Source organism: Ursus americanus, chromosome 22 (assembly GCF_024610735.1).
Source record: "Ursus americanus isolate L20-20 chromosome 22, mUrsAme1.1.p, whole genome shotgun sequence".
Classification (NCBI taxonomy): Eukaryota; Metazoa; Chordata; class Mammalia; order Carnivora; family Ursidae; genus Ursus; species Ursus americanus.
In genome coordinates, this window is record NC_142148.1 from 14,480,022 (window position 1) to 14,500,522 (window position 20,501).

General features: G+C 57.8%; 1 protein-coding gene across 3 annotated transcripts; it reads left to right on the plus strand.

Annotated features, from left to right (window-relative positions):
• The first annotated feature begins 217 nt into the window (after nt 1-217).
• ZNF335 (zinc finger protein 335) lies at nt 218-20,414 on the plus strand. 3 transcript variants are annotated; one of them, XM_045804780.2, is made up of 29 exons: nt 218-535; nt 1,213-1,463; nt 2,722-2,962; nt 3,801-3,878; nt 4,126-4,425; nt 4,516-4,650; nt 5,430-5,576; nt 5,650-5,748; nt 7,083-7,335; nt 7,417-7,594; nt 8,598-8,710; nt 9,571-9,589; nt 9,707-9,823; nt 9,901-9,977; nt 10,059-10,219; nt 10,934-11,166; nt 12,088-12,181; nt 12,285-12,379; nt 15,430-15,689; nt 16,649-16,760; nt 16,845-17,222; nt 18,012-18,154; nt 18,243-18,397; nt 18,484-18,587; nt 18,667-18,744; nt 18,940-19,023; nt 19,106-19,171; nt 19,257-19,338; nt 19,425-20,414. In XM_045804780.2, the coding sequence occupies exons 2-29, from the start codon at nt 1,263-1,265 to the stop codon at nt 19,550-19,552; spliced, it is 4,131 nt and encodes a 1,376-aa protein (XP_045660736.2). In that variant the 5' UTR covers nt 218-535; nt 1,213-1,262; the 3' UTR covers nt 19,553-20,414. The 3 variants fall into 3 exon arrangements, with proteins under 3 accessions (XP_045660736.2, XP_045660737.2, XP_045660738.2); XM_045804781.2 differs by having other exon boundaries at nt 4,519-4,650; XM_045804782.2 differs by lacking the exon at nt 5,650-5,748 and having other exon boundaries at nt 219-535.
• Nucleotides 20,415-20,501: the final 87 nt, after the last annotated feature.

Below are 20,501 nucleotides of genomic sequence, written 5' to 3' on the forward strand. Positions count from 1 at the left end.
TAGGAAGGATTCTATTAGGCTCGATAAAAGCGTTTAAGTCATCGGTCATGAGCCAGGCAAAAGGACTAACAACGTTTATTCCTCTCCCGCCAAGTCAAAACCTCCCGGGCGCCGAACACCCTTAGGAGCTGTTCCGGGAGGGGCGTGGTCAGGCCACTGAGGGCCACGCCCCCAGACCGTGGGGCAGCCTTCACCGCGCCCAACCCTGCGGCCCAGGGAAGGGACCCAGCGGTGACGTCACATAACCACACCCAATGTAGCCCTCCGCCAGGAGAGAAAGTAGTCCCCAAACTATAGCGGATTCTGTCACCCATACTTAGCTACGTATAAAATCCTAGACTCTCTCCGGACTGGACCATGGTTCTGAGGCCTCAGGGCAACCTTCTGACACACCGGAAAGCTGTCTTTCTCTGGTTCGGCGTAGGAAGTAGTCCCGGCCTACGGTGAGCCGATGGGTCCCTCCGCAGCGGGGGGAAGAGGATGGCGACCTCGTCGATGCCGGAGTCGGAGAGGAGCGCGGCTACGAAAGCGTCAGGTGAGCACCGGGTAGAATCAGGTCGCCCCACTGCACCCTGCCGCGAAGTGGGGCCAGACTGCGGGGATAGCCGGCGGCGAGCTCCCGGGCCGGCGGGGCTGTCCGAACAGGGCCCCGGGGTCCCAGGCCCTTTAGTCGCTCTCGCACTTGCCTGAGCGGAAACCCGGCGCCGCCGCAAGATGGCGTCGGGCCTGGAGCGCAGGCAGCGCCGGGGACAGCCCCGGGTCGCCAGGCCCCGGGACCGTCGCTGTCAGCCCCCTCCGCATGGGAACCAGGGGAGGGGGGGAGCGAGCCACTGACCCAGGGGGCCTGCGGGCTGTACCACCGACCCTGCACCCGGGGGGACTCGGGGGACCGAAGGGCTGAACCACTGAGCCCGGAGCGGGGTCTTAGAGCGAACCACGCTGCGGGAGTCATGGAGGAGAGACGAGGAGGGTCAAGATAACCGGCCATTGACCATCCTCCCGGGGACGGGGAGGGGCTCTAGACTGGGAGGTCAGCCTTCTCGGTCCTGTTTTCCCGAGGCTCCTGTCTCTGTACACGAGAAAGCCCTTCCCCGTCGGAGACTCAGTCATTGCACCTGCAAAATGGGCACAAGGGTGCAGCTGGGTGGGCCATGGCTGCCCGGGCCCGGGAGGAGGCCCACCTGTTCCAGCCCGCGTCACCTCTTCTCGCAGAGTGAACGATCCAGACTCTGCGCCTCCCTGTCAGGCGGCTCTCGGAGCCGATGGAGGAGAACGAGGTGGAGAGCAGTAGCGACGCGGCCCCTGGGCCTGGCCGGCCAGAGGAGCCCTCTGAGAGCGGTTTGGGCGTGGGCACCTCTGAAGCGGTGTCGGCCGACAGCAGCGACGCCGCGGCCGCTCCGGGGCCAGCCGAGGCCGACGACTCTGGCGTGGGGCAAAGCTCCGACCGCGGCAGCAGCTCTCTGGTATGGACCTTGCTGGCCGGCGTGGGTGGAGGCAGGGACCGCAGGCGGCATGCCTGGCAGCCAAGGGAAGCAGCCAGAAAGGCTGGCTTGTAACTAATATTTGTTTTTGGTTTACTGTGTGTCAGACACGGTGCCAAGCCCCTAACATGGATTTTCTCATTTAAGCCTCATACCTCGTAAGGCGTTTATCACTCTTTTGCACATCTTACGGGGAAGGAAACCGAGGCACAGAGAGCCGACAGAGCCAGGATTCAAACCTAAGCTGTGGTCTTACTCACTGTGCTACCCACTGTCCTCACTCTGTGAGATGCCCTGGTTCAAGTCTTGGCTCTGCCTCTGATTCACTGGGAGACCTCTTTGAGCCTCATTTTTCTGTCTGTAAAATGGAGCAGGAATATGTGCCTCAGAGGGAATACTCTTGGACACGTTCTGTAAAACTGTCATTTCTTCCTGGCTCTGCCATTCCTGGCTTTCTGATCTTGGACAAGCTACCCTACTTCTAGCACTCAGTTTTCTCATCTGTAAAGAGGGAATGATAAATATATCTGCCTCAGTAGGGTTTTTGTGAGGATTAAATTAATACATGCAAAGTAATACATGCAAAAAACAGAGCTCGGCACGTAGCAAGTATTTGGTAAATATTCGCCATTTCCATTGTTATTATCTGCGAGATAATGACTTCCAAGACATCCCGGTATAGTGCTGCCCAATGATGGACCCCCCTTTTGGGGTCCAAGGGTTTCGTTAATTCAGCAGAGATGGGCCTACCATGTGCCCAGCTTGTGCTGAAACCCTGGGCATACAGCAGGGGACAAGACAGGTGTGGGCCTGGTCCTTACGGAAAGTACAGTCTGACCTAGGAAACATTACACAACAGAGTGAACCATGATGAGGGGACACAGGCAACTGTAGGGCCAAGGACAGAGGTCCTGGTTTGGCCTGGGAGTCAGGCTTAGCTTCCTAGAAGAGGTACCAGTTAAACAGTGGCGAGAAGGCTGGATAGGCATTAGCAATGCTGCACCGCGAGGAAGCATTTCAGGCAGAGGCAAGAGCGAATTCAAAAGCCCAGTGAAAATAGCTCTGCCAGGCTGTTGTGTGGGTGTGGGGATGATGGAGCCTCTTACCTGACCAGAGCCGGGGACCCTGGAACTTGTTCTTTGGTGGCTGTGTGACTAGCTCTATCTGGTGGGTGGCGGGCAACCTGCCCTGCCCCATCATGGCTCCTGAAATTCCTCTCTCTCTGTTTCCTGTCACCCAGGAGGAAGTATCTGAGAGCAGCTCCAGCACAGACCCCTTGCCCCACGGCTACCTGCCTGATTCATCTTCTGTGTCCCATGGGCCAGTGGCAGGAGTGACAGGTGGCCCCCCAGCCCTGGTGCACTCCAGCGCACTCCCAGACCCCAACATGCTGGTGTCTGACTGCACGGCTTCTTCCTCGGACCTGGGCTCAGCCATCGACAAGATCATCGAATCCACCATCGGGCCAGACTTAATTCCGAGTGAGTCCAGGAGAGGGCAGTGAGAGTCGGCCCATAGGGGTTTTCCTGCGGGGGTCCAGCAGAATCAGCTGTGCAAACTTAGGCAAATAAGCCTACCACTCTAAGTGTGCCACATGGGAACAGTAGCCCCGTCTCGTAATGGTAAATGAGGTGAAGATTTAATGAAACGGTGGAGTATAGTGCTTGGCATGTGATAAACACTGAATAAACATAGAAACAATAAGACCTAACTTTGTACTGGGGTTTGCTCTAAGCACTTTACATATAGCACCTCGTTAATCCTCCCAGTGATCCCAAAAGATAGGTGCTATCATCCTCACAGTCTATGAGAAATCTGAGGTACAGAGGACCCACTGGGACCAGCAGGTATTGGGCCATGAGCTCAGATGGTCTACTCCAGAGTCCATACTCATGATTTGCCATACTGTACCCTCTATTATCAATGGTGTGTGTAAAGGCCATAGACTTTGAAAAGCCCTGGGGTGGTATGGGAAGCCAACCCTGAGAAAGTGGTGGAGGGGCTAGGCCTTGATCTTGGGGGAGTTTGGAGATGAGGAAGGGGACTCTCCAGGTTTTAGTGGTCAGAGGTGGAACACCTGGGGTAGCCATGGTATCTCTGTGACTGTAAGCCAGCTACTGGGCCAGCCTGTCACACCAGACCTCCCAGCAGCCCTGCTCTGGGTGGGGGTGTGCGGGCAGGGACAGGGTGCAAGTGAGGCTCGGGGGGTGGGGGGAGCAGCGCATCTGGATGATAGTTGGCTCAAGTAAGCCAGAATTAATGTGGACAGTGACAGTTGTCGTTGTCATTTGGGAATCCCCTCCCCACATCTTTGCCCAGGCTGTATCACCGTAACCAGTGCTGAGGATGGCGGGGCCGAGACGGCACGGTACCTGATCCTGCAGGGCCCAGACGACGGTAAGACCCCGGGCAGCAGACCCAGGGAGCCCTGCAGTGGGCGAGGGAGTCGGAGGGGGACGCTCTGCCACAAACTCACTGTGTGATCTTGGCAGGTTGTCTGCTTTCGGCCCCCGTTTCCCCACTGTCACTCTGGTGGGAAGTTGGGTTCTAGGATCCCTGGGCCTGCCTGGGAGGAGCAGCTGTCGCTCATGGCCCACCTTCCCCTCCACGTCCCCTCCCCTCTGATTCCTTCACCCACCCCCAGGTGCCCCCATGGCTTCGCCGATGTCCAGTTCCACCTTGGCCCACAGCCTGGCAGCCATCGAGGCCCTGGCTGACGGCCCCACATCCACGTGCCTAGAGCCACCAGAGGAGGCACGGGGTAGGCCCAGCTCCCCAGCGCAGCCGCCCCCGGGCTCTGGTGCTGAGGAGCCAGACCTGCAGAGCCTGGAGGCCATGATGGAGGTGGTGGTGGTCCAGCAGTTCAAGTGCAAGATGTGCCAGTACCGGAGCAGCACCAAGGCCACGCTGTTGCGCCACATGCGGGAGCGGCACTTCCGGCCAGGTGCACGGATAGCAGCCTGGCTGGCTGGGCTGCGCGGGTGGGGGTGGAGGGCTGAGAGCCAGACGTGGCAAGCTTCTCTGATCTTCGCAGCAGCAGCAACTGCAGCTGGGAAGAAGGGGCGTCTGCGGAAGTGGGGCACCTCAGCCAAGACCCAGGAGGAAGAGGGACCAGAGGAGGAAGACGACGATGACATCATCGATGCCGGCGCCATTGACGACCTAGAGGGTAGGCCACCGTGGCTCCCAGGCGTGCCACCGCCATACCCATCTCCAAATACTGAGCTCCCTCTGGCCCACGTGGAGGGCTGGGAAAGAGGAATCGGCACAGATTCAGCCATGCAGGTGCCTCCCGTATAAGACAGGAGTCGGGGCTCTGGGGTCAGGACCTCTGCGTGCAGTTGTGCAGGCTGTGCTTTACTAAAAAAGAGCACCTCATCTAAGAGGGCCACGTTCACATTTATCCAACAGAAATAGAAGACAAGCCACATGTGTGCTTTTTTTTGTAGCTGTATTTAAAAAGGTTAAAAGAGAAAATGAAGCTTAATCATAATTATCAGTGGGTTATTTTACTTTCTCTTCTTATACTAATTTTTTTGAAATCCAGTGTCTCTGTATAGACCAGGCATAAGTGCTCAACAGTTACGTGTGGCTAGTGGCTCCTGTACCGGAGAGCATCGTCATCAGAGTTTGTAGATTCAAATGTTTATTCCAGCAATTTTCTAACAATGGCTATAAATGTCTACAGGAAGGGGCATCTTTCTAGTTCACCTAGCGGTGCTGAGTTAGTGGTAGGAGTCAGGAAAGGTGCAGAGAAAGGATTGCAGGGGCTTGGAGAGAGGCGCTGAGTCAGCTAGGAGGAGGTCAGGAGGGCTTTCTGGAGGAGGCATCACTGGTCGGTGGGCTTGGAGGAGAAGTAGGCAGGGATGCCTCTTCCCAGGGAAGCCGAGTCAGGGCTGAAAGGGTGGGTCCGGGACTGATGCCCACCTTTTCTTGCGGTCGCCACAGAGGACAGCGACTACAATCCGGCCGAGGATGAGCCCCGGGGCCGGCAGCTACGGCCCCAGCGCCCTACTCCTAGTACTCCAAGACCCCGAAGGAGACCTGGCCGGCCTCGGAAGCTGCCTCGCCTGGAGACCTCAGACCTCCCTGATGGTGAGAGTGGGTCGTAGGTGGGGCCGTGTGAGTGGGGCTGAGGGGTGGCCTCATTCCCTGCTTCCTCCTGTAGAGCCTTATGTGCCATGCAGGGCAGCACATATCACACCTGGGGGACCCGCAGGCCTCACAAAGGCCCAGCCCTCTCAGACCAAGCTTGCGAAACCCCGAGGTAAGAAGTGATACCTTGGCTTTGTGACAAGGCTCCTCAGTGGTAAGGTTTCACAGCACAGAAGTTTGAACGTTTATAGCCGAACAAAGAAGATGAGTTTTGAGTATGATTAAAGTATGAGAACAAGTCTGAGGCCTGAAACTGTGTCCAGGGAGCACTGGCTTGGAGCATTACAGGCTACGGATTAGAAAGCCCCATGGGCATGATGGCTCTGCCACCTACTAGCTGTGTGACCCAGAGCCTGTGACTTTGTCCTTGAATCTCCTGTTCCCTTTATATGAATGGAGGTGATAGCACCTGCCTTTCAGGATTGCTTTAAGGTGTGAATACACACAAAAATACGTGGTAGTTGTTTTTGTATATGCAGTCTGGGGGAGATTATTACCTTTTTTTTTAGCATCCTTTTAAAAATAGCTTCTTGTTAAAATCTATATGGGAAAGCACGCACATCCTAAGTGCCCAGCTTAGGGAATGTTGACAAGGGGGATACACCTGTATAGCCAGCACCCCGTCAGGAAACAAGATGTCACCAGCATTGTCTAGATCGCTTTTCATTTTTTTTAAGGTTTTGTTTATTTATTTGAGAGAGAGCGACTGAGCAAGAGGGAGTACAAGCCAGGGGAGGGGTGGGGCAGAGAGGCAGAGGGAGAAGCAGGGAGCCCGGTGTGGGGCTCGATCCCAGGACCCCGGGATCATGACCTGAGCTGAAGGCAGATGTTTAACCGACTGAGCCACCCAGGCGCCCCTAGGTCCCGTTTCATTTTTAAAACGTTACATTGGAATACTGTTGATGTTTTTGAACACGTTCAGATTGTTCAGATTTCTAGAGGTCGTGAGTGTGTGCAGTGATGTGATGGCCCCTCTCTTCCTCCCGTCTGCCCTGCAGCCTACCTAGGGAAAGCCAATGTTAAAGTACCTGCTGTCACTCCCAGACTCTAGAATGTTCCTGTGAGGTCACTAGTGCAGCAGTTATTGTGTCCACTTGACAGGGAAAATGAGACTCAGGGCAGCAGCTTTGCCTGAGGACACGCGGAAGTCCTGCATCCGGGCTCAGCTAGCACGCGGGTCTCTCGACAGGGAGGTCCCAGCTCTCTTGCTGCTGCTGCGGACTGTCGGGTGGGAGTTGTGCTGTGCAAGCAGTGGGCCAGCTGCGGGATGGGCCTGCGTCCACGCTGCCCTCTAACTGTGGGCTGCCTGCGCCTGTCCTATGACCTGACATGCCCACTGGTGGTCTGTGACAGTGTTTGAGGGAGGCATTTTGTCCGGCCTCTAGCACACTTGTCCACACTTGTCCTGGTGTGTCCGTGGCTGATTTGGGACCATGTCCATGGCAGGTGTGGAAGGAGAGCCTCTAGTGAGTTCCCAGAGTGGACAGAGCCCTCCAGAGCCCCTGGACCCCGAGGCACCCAGCTCCTCGGGCCCAGGATGCCTGGTTGCCCTGGGCAAGGCCCACAGGGCCGCTGTGGACCCCGGCGTGAGCCAGTCAGACGTGGAGAACGCAGCCCCCTCCTGCCAGGATGAGCCTGCTGCCCCACCCCGCCGCCGGGGCCGACCCTCCAGGCGCTTCCTAGGCAAGAAATACCGCAAGTATGTAGAGCAGGGATGAGGGTGGGGGAGATGGCCAGTGGCGCAGCCCCGCCAGACCTCTCCCCAATGCCTTCCTGGCAGGTATTACTACAAGTCCCCCAAACCGCTCCTGAGGCCCTTCCTGTGCCGCATCTGCGGCTCCCGCTTCCTGTCCCACGAGGACCTGCGCTTCCACGTCAACTCCCACGAGGCGGGGGACCCCCAGCTCTTCAGGTGCCTACAGTGTAGCTACCGTTCCCGCCGCTGGTCCTCGCTCAAGGTGCGCAGCATCGAGGGATGGGGGGCAGCACTGGGACGGAGGCAAGGGCTGGCAAACAGTGCCAAGAGGGAACGGAGCTCACAGGCCATCGTCCATTGCCTTCCTGCTCCTTTGCAGGATATGTTAAGTGATGTGCCGCTGGTACACTGGAGTTCAGATGTGGGTGCCGTGGGCAGTTGTGTAGGCTGCACACAGCGTAATGGTGTCATACCCTCAGCGGTGCTGTGCACCGTACAGACAGCAGAGATTTGCTTGATCACCACACACGTTGGCAGATGGCAGAACTGGTTCTCTCATTCAGTATGTTAGGAAGTTTTCCAGTAGATGGCAGTAATGTGTCTCAAGAAAGTGGTTCCTTTCTGTATCATTTACCCAAAAGTGCCAGTGGGCTTGCTGCAACCCTGAGCCATTTTTTATCCAGTACCCTGGCCTGGTAGGCATGCTCGAGTTTCAGGCTCACACAGCCCAAAGAGGTTGTAGGTATCAGTAGGCCCATTTTACTGACCCAGGAAACTGGCTTGGCTTGGCCGAAGTAAGGGAGTTGGCTGTCGTGGGCAGTAGGGGCTACCTGAAGCACAGGCCAGAGCCCCTGTGCTTTCTGCACACATTACCTCCTCCCTCAGACAGGGCCCCGTGACCTGGAAGTTGTTCTCTGGAACCCTGCTGGGGGCGGGTTGTCCCGAGTGCAGTGGGGAGGGTGTAGGCCCTGGAGCCGTGCTGTCTGGGTTTGGCTCCAGGCTCCACCGTTCACAAAGTCACTCAGGGCCGAGGTCACTTCCCTCTGAGCCTCAGTTTCTGCGTCTGTCAGACGGTGAGCCAGCATGGGGCCTGGTGCAGAGGCGGTGCCCTTGCTGGGGGAGTCCCCCGCCCTGATAGGCTCTGGCCCTTGCAGCACTCCCTCGTTCTGGGAGCCTGCTCCCGCAGCAGCTCTAAGGCTGTGGGCACCGGGTGTGGGTGCAGGGGAGGCCAGCCCCAGCCCACTGTCCATTCCCCTCTGTCCTAGGAGCACATGTTCAATCACGTGGGCAGTAAGCCCTACAAATGTGACGAGTGCAGCTATACCAGCGTCTACCGGAAGGACGTGGTCCGGCACGCAGCCGTGCACAGTCGAGACCGGTCAGTGTGTACAGGCGGTGGGGGCGGGCCAGGGCGGGAAGTGGAGGCCCAGAACAACCATGTTGCCCCCTTACTGAGCACCTGCCCTGGGCCACCCCATTGGCAGCCATTACAGACAACAGAGAGATAAGGCCGTGCATCCCCGCTCACTTGGCTCAGGGCAGTAGCAGGGTCTAGAGGGCGCTTGCTGTGTCTCTTCCTGCCGTGGGCTTTGTAAGATGGGGACAGTCATTGTTCAGGGGATTAAAGGGAATTGTCTGCCTAAAGGAGCTCAGGAAATCATCTAAAGGTCTTGTAGACTCCCAGCTCTCAGAGCTCGGCCGAGCAGACATAGGACAGATGGGTGGAGGAACAAATCCTTAGGGGCCCTGCGATTGCTCACTGAGTTGGCATCAGATCCGCTGCTTCAGGAAGGAGGTCACTCCGCTTGGGGTGCTGTGTGAGCAGAGGTTGGATACAGGAATCCATGAGATCAGTGACTTTCAAACTGTGCTTGTGGAAAAGCCTGCTCTCTGTGATGCTTATGGGTTTTCTTTTAAAAAGGCAGGGCAGGTGGTGGGGTGGGGGGTTAGGTTATGGACACTAGGTCGAACACCTGGTTCACGAACAGGACTTCTCAGGGCCTTCAAAATGTGCAGTTAATTTTGTGACAAAGGAAGAAGGCACCATTCTAGAATTTATTTACAGCATGCCTCTTAGCATTTCCTAGCAAACTCCACTTGGGGAAAGCCTGCTCTGAGAGAAGGGCTTGGTTGGGCAATAGGGACACGCACAACTGAGACTGGGCTCAGTCCACGTGGGAAGGTTTGAGGTGGGCTTGGGGAAGCAGTGGTCTGACTCCTATGCCTCTCTCCCTTCAGGAAGAAGAGGCCAGATCCGGTGAGTCTGGGGCCCTGGCCCAGGAAGGGAGCCTCCTCGGGGGCTGCTTGTGAGGGTGGGGCAGGAGGTGAGGTCTCACCCTCTCTCTTCATCTGGTCGCTTCCTGTTGCTTCCCAGGCCCCGAAGCTGAGCTCCTTCCCTTGCCCTGTGTGTGGCCGTGTCTACCCGATGCAGAAGAGACTCACGCAGCACATGAAGACACACAGCACCGAGAAGCCCCACATGTGTGACAAGGTGCTGGGGCCGAGGCCCGGGGGCAGGGGGAGGGCTCTCCCTGGCAGGCCCCGTCTAACTCACCCTGCCCCGCACAGTGCGGCAAGTCCTTTAAGAAGCGCTACACCTTTAAGATGCACCTGCTGACGCACATCCAGGCCGTGGCCAACCGCAGGTATGTCCCCGAGGAGGCCCGGGGGCTGGAGCGCCCCACCCCATCTGACTGCTGAGCTTTCCTCCCGCTCACCACCCCCAGGTTCAAGTGCGAGTTCTGTGAGTTTGTCTGTGAGGACAAGAAGGCGCTCCTGAACCACCAGCTGTCCCATGTCAGCGACAAGCCGTTCAAGTGCAGCTTTTGCCCCTACCGCACCTTCCGGGAGGACTTCCTGCTCTCCCACGTGGCTGTCAAGCACACAGGTTAGGCCGGCCCCGCCGCACCACAGTGAGCCCTCAGCTCGCCCTGCCCCCAGTCACAGGCTCAGCGCTGTCCTCTTCCTCCCCTTCTGCAACCCCAGCCCCACCTTGACAGCGGCCCTGGCTGCTCACTCGTGAGGGCCTCTCTCCTGGAGGTGTCACCCTCTCTCCTCAGCTCAGCCAGCTCTTCGCTGCATGGTCATGGGCCACCTCTCCCTGTCTGAGCCTTCCTTGGCTGTGAAAGGGGTCAGAAGTCCCTACCATGTGGTGGTTATACAAGTGAGCTCCGTTCCCTGAGCCCTGTCTGTGCTGGGTGCCGGACAGGAAGCGTGTTGACGGAGGCCCGGCCCTCACGCGTGCAGAAGGCGACAGAACCGTTGATTCTTTCTCCTCCTTGGTGCCCGTCCCTGTGATGGGCACACTGGGGGAGATTGGACACACCAGGGGGCCAGGTTCCTGTCTACCTGGGGCAGGTGATTCATAAGAGAAGTGTGTGGTCTTGTGACGTGAAAAGATGACACTCCGAGGAAGGCTGGGAGTGCAGGAGGGGGCCCGGTTCCCGCCCGGCCCGGCCGCCCGCACGAACTGCAGCACATGCTTTCCCGAGCTGCGGCACGGAGCCCTGGCAGGGAGACGGCTGGCGAGGTCCTGGGCCCATGGAGGGCTTCCCGGGGTGGGGGGCGGGAAAGCCCAAGCATCGTCCTCCTGTGCCTACAGGGGCCAAGCCCTTCGCCTGCGAGTACTGCCACTTCAGCACACGGCACAAGAAGAACCTTCGCCTGCACGTGCGGTGCCGACACGCCAGCAGCTTCGAGGAGTGGGGGCGGCGCCACCCTGAGGAGCCCCCTTCCCGCCGCCGCCCCTTCTTCTCTCTGCAGCAGATTGAGGAGCTGAAGCAGCAGCACAGTGCAGCCCCTGGACCCCCCCCTGGCTCCCCGGGGCCTCCTGAGGTGAGCTCAGCCAAGCAGGTGGCAGACAGAAGGGGCTTGGGGGCATGGGCCAGGATGACCATGTCCTGTCACCTCTCCCGTCCCCGGCATCCTCATGGGCACACTGGGGACCACCAAATGGTCCCTGCCTCTCCGATTGTGGTAAAGAACAGATGAGATCACAGACCTGGCAGCCTTAAGCTCTGAGTAGGAGTGGCTTTCCAGTGCTAGGAATAGAGAATGAGATCTCAGTAGTTAACTGTGGTAATAGTTTATTATTCTCTCATATATGAGTCCAAAGGTCAGCAGCCCAGGGCTAGTTTAGCAACTCCCTGGTCAGTCTTCAGGGACCAAGCTCTCTCAATATTTTTTCCCAGCCATCCTAGGCATACGACTTCCATCTTTGTGGTTGCCTCATGGTCCAGTATAGCTGCAGGAGCTCCAGCCTTCTAGCCACATCCCAGGCAAGAAGCAGGAGGAAGGGATGGGAGAAAGGCAAAAAGGAAGCCTGCCATCTCCCCATCTGCCTTCCCCGTGAACTTAACCAGAAGCTCCTGCTTAGCCACAAGGCCACAGTTTACCTAGCTACAAGGCAGGCCGAGAGTATAGGCTCATAGCTGAGTACATTGCCTCCCCCCCCCCTTGCCCCGGAAGATCTACCGCTGAGTGCTGGTAGAACACAGACGGGCTCCGGCGTCAGGCTTGCGTTCAGATCGCAGTTCTGTTACTTACCAGCTGTGGAACCGTAGCCAGTCGCCTCACTTCTCTGAGCCTCGGTCAGTTCATCGGTAGCTTTGAGCTGAGAAAGACCTTGAGACGTAGTTGTGTGAAGATGAAACCAGCCAGCGGATGTAAAGCGCCTGACACGTAGGAGGCGCTTGGCAACCAGTGCTCGCAGCCCAGCTGCCCCCTCTCAGGCTTGGCCACATCCCCACCCCGCAGATCCCCCCAGAGGCAGCGCCTTTCCAGGCACCCGAGACCCCCCCACTGCTCTGTTCCGACACTCTTGGTGGCGCCACTATCATCTACCAGCAAGGTGAGCTCTGAGGGGGGTGGGCAGGGGCGGGGCTCATGCTGGGGCCCAGTGGAAGGATTGGGGGCGGTGGCCCGTGCTCAGGCTGAGGTCTCACCCAACCCAGGCGCCGAGGAGTCCACAGCGATGGCCACGCAGACGGCCTTGGACCTGCTGCTGAACATGAGCGCCCAGCGGGAGCTGGGGGGCACAGCCCTGCAGGTGAGCCGCCTGCCACCCGGGGCCGCCGCCTTGGGCGCCTCCTCCGCACTGGGCACAGAGTGGAGCGGAGGGCGAAGAGGCAGCGTGCCCTGCCCTGTGCCCTGCCCTCAGGGCACTCCCGCTTAGCCTGGAGATGGTCCGAAACCCCGGAGCAAACGCTTAGGAGGGGGCCCCCCGTGCCTGGGAGGTCAGAGGAGCTCCCCGTGAGCTCGGGTCCCCCGCCTCCTCTGCCAGGCCGAGCGGGTAGCACCGCTGCCCCTGCGGCTTGTGAGGCCCCGGTCCGGCGCAGGTGACCAGCTCTGCAGCCACTCTGTGCTGTGGGGCTGAGCCACCTTCCCAGCCAGCCCTGCGCGCTCATCCGGTGACACTTCCCACAGCTGGGAGGCTCCCAGGGCTGTCTCCCCTCCGGCCTCTTGCCCAGCAGATCCTCCCCCAGCTCGTCAGGACTTCTCCCTCCTCCCAGCCGCCTGGGGTCACTCTTAACCCCCTCCCCCCCCCCCCCCCCCCCCGGCAGAGAGAGCTTTGTTAGCCCCTCCTGTCTCTGAGCCTCGTGAAAACATGTAGAATCTGTGTTGGAGATGATAAATTCCAAGAACTTGGATCAGTAACGTGCCACTGGGGGCTAGAGGACAGACAGAACTGGGGAGGAGGGAGCCTGGTGTCGGACCCGGAGAGCGTCTTACGGCTCCGGTGCTGCCTTTGGTGGTGTCGAGAGGTTGTACGGGCTCAGATAGTTGGATCAGCTTTTACAGTTTTTGCCTTTGATATCCTCCCTAGAAAGGCCTCCTTCACCCCAAGATTATATAAACATTCATTTGTATTTTCTTCTTAGGGTTTCATTTTTTTACACTTAAATCTTTCTTCCACCTGGAATTTATTTTAGGTGTATGCAGAAAGGTAGGGGACTAGCTTTACTTTTTTCTGCAAAAGTTACCCAGTGTAGTCTATGAAATAGTCTTCCCCGGGGGCTGGAAATGTCCACTTTATCACGTTCCAGATTCCCACGTATACGGACAAATTCTGTTCTATTGCTCTGTCTGCTGTTCTCATGCCAGAACGTCATGCATTTTTTTTTTCTGATTACAAAAACATGTTTGTAAAAAAAACTAAAGTGAACATTAGGAAATGTTCTATACAGAAAGTAAAAGTTTCTAACATCCCTCCCCTCCCCCTTATCAATGGGCTAATAAGCATTTCTCCAGTTTTGTCCATGTACACACTAACACAGAAACACTGTGTTCCTTAAAAAATGGGATCACAGGGCCACCTGGGTGGCGCAGTCACTGAAGTGTCCGACTCATGGTTTCGGCTCAGATCGTGATCTCAGGGTCTTGAGATCGAGCCCAGCATTGGGCTTCATGTTCCACGCGGGGTCTCCTTGAGAGTCTCTCTGCTTCGGCCTCTGCCGCTCCCGCTTGCCCATGCATATGCTCTCTCCCCCTCAAATAAATAAATCTTCAAAAAAAAAAAAATGGGATCACATGATTCCTGCTCATCCACAGCCCACTTTTCTTCATTCGGCGGCATGTGAGGCGTGGTCTGGCCTGTGCATACAGACCTCCTCTCTCTGCTGTTCCCACGCTACGTCTCCGGGTCGTTCCAGCGTCCAGATGTAAGTTCGTGCAGTCCTTTATTGGTTGGTTGTTTCCAGTGTCTCTAATCAGAGGCAGTGCTTCAGTGCACATGTATTTCAGGTGCTCCTAAACATATTTTAGTTAAAAAAAAAAAAGCCTCCTAGAGGTAGAATTGGTGGGTCTGAAGGTATGAAGCCTCAGAGAGAGCTATGCTGGCTTATGTGACCAGAACTAGAGCGTGTCTCCCTACACCTGTGCCAACACGGGGCGCTAGGGGTCCCCAATCTTTATAAACCTCTGCCACGTAGTATAGTGCGTGATTTTTTTTAAAGTTTTTATTTAAGTAATCTCTGCACCCAGTCCACATAGGGCTCGAACTCCCAACCCCGAGATCAAGAGTTGCGTGTTCCTCTGAGCCAGCCAGCTGCCCCTCATGGTCTTAATGTGTAATGTTGTGACCATAAATGAGGTTGAACTACTTTCTGTATGTTCATAGACCGTTGGTTTCTTCTCTGACTTACCTGTTTGTGTCCTGTATCAGTTTTCCTATTAGTCTTTTTTTTAAGATTGATTGATTTATTTGAGAGAGAGCGTGCGTGCACGTGGGGCCGGGGGGTGCTGCAGAGGGAGAGGGAGAGAGAAACCTTAGCAGACTCCCCACTGAGCGTGCAGCCCGACCTGGGGTCCAGTCCCATGACCCCAAGATCACAATCCAAGCTGAAACCAAGCGTCGGCTGCTTAACCAGCTGCACTGCGCAGGGGCCCCTGTTGGTCTTTTTATTATCACTTCACAGACGCTCTTCGTAGATGAAGGAGACTCCCCTTTTCTCTCTCGTACGAAATGTTTAAATACCTCATTCCTTTGTTTTCTGATTTCAGTTTATAGTTTGTTTTGCTGATTAGAAAAAAATCTTCCCACCCCAGATCGTAAAAATACTTATCTACATTTTCTCTTCGTATTTTTAGTTTTTTTATTATTATGTTTCAGTCTTTAACCCATTTGAAGCAGACTTTGGAGTAAGACATGAAGTCAAGCTCTTTTTTTCTTACATGGTTTGCCACTTGTCCCTTTCCCCTAGGATTTCTCAGTCTTGGCCTTCTTCGTTGTGGGAGCCGTGCTCTTCACTGCGGGGCGGTTAGCCTCGTCCCTGACAGATAACCCCAAGGGGCCAGTACCACGCCCCCCCCTCCAAGCGTGATGACCAGCGGCTGTCTCCAGACATTGCCCAGCTGCCCCTGGGGGGCAGTATCGTGCCACCGTGGTCTTGTTAAGTTTATTTCCAGTTGCTGGGTGGGGCTGGGAGAGCCAGAGCGTGCTTTAGAAAGCGCACACACTGGGGGTTGCACAAATGAGTGGCGGCAGCACTGGGTCGCCCCAGTGGGGCCAAGCTTTGAGGCCCCGAGGTAGAGAAGGGCCCTGAACACCAGCCCCTCGGCTCCAGATCCTGCTCCTGATGCCCACCGGGTCCATTACAGGTGGCCGTGGTGAAGTCAGAGGACGTGGAAGCAGAGTTAGCGTCCCCTGGGGGGCAGCCTTCCCCAGCAGGTGCCACTCCGCAAGTGGTAACCCTCCATGTGGCAGAGCCAGGGGCCAGTGTGGCCGCAGAGAGCCAGCTGGGCGCCCCTGACCTGCAGCAGATCACCCTGGCACCTGGGCCGTTTGGTGGAACTGGCTACAGCGTCATCACAGCACCCCCCATGGAAGAGGGGACATCAGTTCCTGGCACGCCTTACAGGTGAGACCTGCTTGCCCGCAAGGCCCCCTTCGGTCACTGATAGGTGTGCCGGGAGCCCTCAGATAAGGGCCTGCCCACCCGAGCCTAGTTGGCAGGAGGCAAAAATCCTAATACATGTAACTTAATTAGCCATAGGAGTCATATCTTTCTCGGGGGGTTGGAAGCTACCATTTTTTGGCCACTTAGATGTTCCAGGCACTGGACGTTCAGGAACTCACCTAACCCATTCTCGTGAGATCCATGTCTCTCGTTTTACAAGCAAGGAAGTAAGCCAGGGACATTGAGTGACTTGCCTAAAGTCAGACAAGCAGTAAGTGAGGAGTCGACCCTTTGGTTCTGAAGTCACGTGCTCTTTGTTCTGGGTGATCCCTGAGGGGTTGTCCAGTTCTGAGCTTCGTGGCAAGCTCAGGCTCCTTGCTGGCATGGAGGCCTGGCAGCTGCCCTCGGCTTTCTCTACACTGAGCAAGTTTGGGGTAGAAATATTTGTACGCTCACGGACGGTGGTCTGAGAAAGCCCTTCATCCAAGCACCAAAGTGCCACAGTGCACAGCTAGGATGGGAGACCGGATCCCCGGGCGGCCAGCGGGCAGCCCAGTCTCCGTGTGTGCCGTCTGCTTTTGGTCCCGGAGTACTTGCCGGTCCTGGGCTGGAGCCCTGGGGCTCTCCGCCTCACTGCTGCCCCGGCCCGCCCTTCAAGATCGCCGGGGGACTACTGTTGAGCGGGACCGTACATTGGACCTGCAGTCACCATTTATGGAAGAGACCCTGAGATTCAGCTGGAAAAGGGCAGAGCCAGAATTCAAACCAGGGAGTCCACCTGTGGTGGCAGTCACCTCTCAGTTGATGACTTTCTTGGGGAAGGCAGTCACCTCTCAGTTGATGACTTTCTTGGGGAAGGGGACTCCTGGGGCCTTATATCCCCTCTTAGAACTCACTCCTCCCCTCTCTGGTGTCCACAGCGAGGAGCCCCCAGGGGAGGCAGCCCAGGCTGTGGTTGTGAGCGATGCCCTGAAAGAAGCCGGCACCCACTACATCATGGCAGCGGATGGGACCCAGCTGCACCACATCGAGGTGAGGCTCGGGGTACCAACCCCTCCCCCATTTTCCGGCCTTCCCCCATCCTCCTCAGTACCTCATGCTCCCCCATCTCTACAGCTGACTGCGGATGGCTCCATCTCCTTCCCAAGTCCGGATTCTCTGGCCTCTGGGACCAAGTGGCCCCTGCTACAGTGTGGGGGGCTGCCTAGAGATGGCCCTGAGCCCCCATCTCCAGCCAGGACACACCGGGTGGGAGACCCCCAGGGCTCTGCCTCCCCACCTCCTGCGGCCAGCAAATCCCTGAGCCTGGGAGTACCGCCATCGCCGCCGTCGTCCGCAGCCACAGCGTCATCCAAGAAGTTTTCCTGCAAGATCTGTGCTGAGGCCTTCCCTGGCCGAGCCGAAATGGAGAGTCACAAACGGGCCCACGCCGGGCCTAGTGCCTTCAAGTGCCCCGACTGCCCCTTCAGTGCCCGCCAGTGGCCCGAAGTCCGGGTAGGTGCTGCCCCTGTGCCTCCCCTGGCACTCATTTGGCCACTTGTTTGTGTAACAGACCTTAACTGAACAGCCTGAGCCAGACTCTCTCCCCCTTCTAGGGTCAGAGAGGACTCCGTGAGGTCTCAGCATTCAGGGAGCTCAGTCTGGTGGGGAACCCATCCAGACGGGCAGGGTGACTCATGCCCAGCGGTGTCCTGGGGTGAACAGAGTGCAGATGGCAGAGCAGACAGGGAACAGGTCGTGTGGACTTGGGGTGCTGGCCGCCCTGGGCCTGGAGGGGCAGAGGCGCAGGTGCGGTGGCAGGAGGCATGCTTAGGGAAATGCAAGTTGTCTGAGATAGGGAGGGCGCAGGGTACGGGGAAGCTGGTGGAGACAGTGTGGAGAAGGTGAGGAAGGCCAGGTTCTGGGCAGGAGTCCTTCCCCCAAGGATTACCGTTTCCAGATGCCACTGTGCACTGAATCCTCACAGCAGCTCACTGAGGGGAGCAGGGCCCAGACCCTAAAACGTCGGGGCTGGAAGAGCCCTTCGGAGGTTCCCTCATCTGAACCTGTATCTTGCATTTACACCAGGGTAAACCGAGTCTGGGAGCAGGGACAGGATTCTCTAAGTGACCTAACGATGGGGCCTGGGACTTGTTCCTGTCTCCGCACACAGCAGCACCAGGTCTTGGTCTGCTTTATACTTTACGTGGCTCCTCTCCACCTGAGGATGTGCCCTGCCAGCTCTGTCCGTGAGGTGCTGTGTGTGGTCCCCCAGCCAGCGCTCCGACTCTGCCCCTTCTCCAGGCCCACATGGCGCAGCACTCGAGCCTGCGGCCCCACCAGTGCAGCCAGTGTAGCTTTGCCTCCAAGAACAAGAAGGACCTGCGACGGCACATGCTGACCCACACCAACGAGAAGCCCTTTGCGTGCCACCTCTGCGGGCAGCGGTGAGGCTGGGGCCAGGCGGGTGGGGGCTGCAGGGCATGCGTGATGGGGCCGCCCCTGAGCCTTCTCCCCCACCCCGCCCCCCTTCAGTTTCAACCGGAATGGGCATCTCAAGTTCCACATCCAGCGGCTGCATAGTCCTGATGGGAGAAAGACAGGGACACCGACAGCCCGGACCCCAGCCCGGACCCCCACTCAGACCATCATCCTGAACAGTGACGACGAGACACTGGCCACACTGCATAGTGAGCTGCGCCTGGGGGACCAGGGCGGGGGGCCAGGGCGTGTCAGTCCCGAGTCCCTGTGTGAGCACCCTCCCTTCTCTGCCCAGCTGCACTCCAGTCCAGCCACGGGGTCCTGGGCCCAGAGCGGCTGCAGCAGGCCCTGGGCCAGGAACACATTATTGTGGCCCAAGAGCAGACAGTGACCAATCAGGTAAGCTCCTGGGCTGGGAGGTCACAGGCTGGGGTGGGAGCACACAGAACTGAGGCTAGAGCTGGCTTGGTCCTGGCAGGAAGAAGCCACCTATATTCAAGAGATCACCACTGCGGACGGCCAGACAGTACAGCATCTGGTGACCTCCGACAACCAGGTGAGCACCTCTGCCAGCACTGCCCTCCCTCCACCTGCCTAGGCCCGCTTCGGGGAGGAACTGCACTTTCCAAACCACCTCTCCCCGGGTCCGTGCTTGCAGCTGCCGTCGAAAGTGGGTGTCCCCGGCCCCCTGCTCAGTCTTCCTCGCTGAGCTCCTGGCCTCAGCACCTGCCTCTGCTCCACTCTTGTCCAGGTACAGTACATCATCTCCCAGGATGGGGTCCAGCACCTGCTCCCCCAGGAATACGTGGTGGTTCCAGAGGGCCATCATATCCAGGTAGGTCAGGCCTGGGCAGCGGTGGGGAGGAGGCGAGGACCGTATAGCCTCCCCGCTCATCATGTTGCCTTCCTCCCTCCAGGTACAGGAAGGCCAGATCACACACATCCAGTACGAACAAGGGGCCCCTTTCCTTCAGGAGTCCCAGGTAGGGCCTTTGGGGGGGAGCAGATGGAGCTGGGGCACAGGCAGAGCTCCTCCAAGGCCATATCTCATTAGCTTCTCCACTCTAGATCCAGTATGTGCCTGTGTCCCCAGGCCAGCAGCTGGTCACACAGGCCCAACTGGAGGCTGCTGCACACTCAGCTGTCACAGGTATGGGGCGGGAACCTGATGACCATGGGGACCCAGGCCTAGCTTCTGGGGCCTCAGGCTCACCGTCCTCTCCCCTCCCCCGGCAGCCGTGGCCGATGCCGCCATGGCCCAAGCCCAGGGCCTGTTCGGCGCAGAAGAGGCGGTGCCTGAACACATCCAACAGCTGCAGCACCAGGGCATCGAGTACGACGTCATCACCCTGACCGATGACTGAGCCCCACGGGCCCAACGCAGACCGTGGATATGGGGGGCCAGCCGTGCTGGGGGTGGGGGAGGACCCCCTGGGACTCACCTCCCTATTCCACCTAGGGTCTCCAGACACTGAGCAGCCAGTATCCTGTCACTCTAAGAGAGCCGGACCTGTGCTGCTGGGTTTAGGGGGCAACCGTGGGCCCCAGCCAGGACATGCTGGGTGCCCTAGCCTGCAGGCAGGCTTTGGGGAGAGAAATTTATTTTTGTTTGGATGGACCCACTGGCCCCTCAGTCTCAATAAAGGGACCAGAGTCCAGTCCTGACCATCTTACTGTTGTCCGCAAGGACTTGGGAAATGGAAGGAAGGAAGAGCCTGTTACAGCTCACGAGAGCTGCCTAGCCCCACAGTGTGGCCCGCCCTGCCTAAGTGTGGGGCAGGGCAGGCCCGTAGGGCAGAGGCCTGATACTGGGAGAGATGGCTGACTGGTAAGAACCCCCTTGAGCACCTTCAGACTTCCTCCCCCTCTCCTGGGCCCCAGAAGAACATCTGTTCCATGCCTAGAGATCCTCAGAGGGTCGCACTGTCAGCAGCTATTGGCATGGAGACCATATCCCAAAACCCATGGTGGCTTAGAGCTGCTCCTCCTACTGACCCCAGACTGAATCCTAGCTGGCTGCTCCCTCCCTGTGGCCGCTCCAGGTCAAGCAGGAGTCTAGCTCTCTGCCTGGGCACAGCCCCCAGTCCTCTGCCCCCTGGAGGTAGGAGTACAGGCCTGGCTGTGGGAGTCTGGGGTCTGCAGATAAGACAACACAGGACTCTGGACTCCAGACTGGCTAGACACAGGCAGAGGCCACCAGAGACCCAGTTATGGGGCCAGCAGGGCAAGAAGTTAGACACTGGAGCCCTGGGCTGGGGTGTGAAGGCCCAGGGGGTCATAAGAAGGTGAGCCTGGATATAGAGGGTGTGGTTC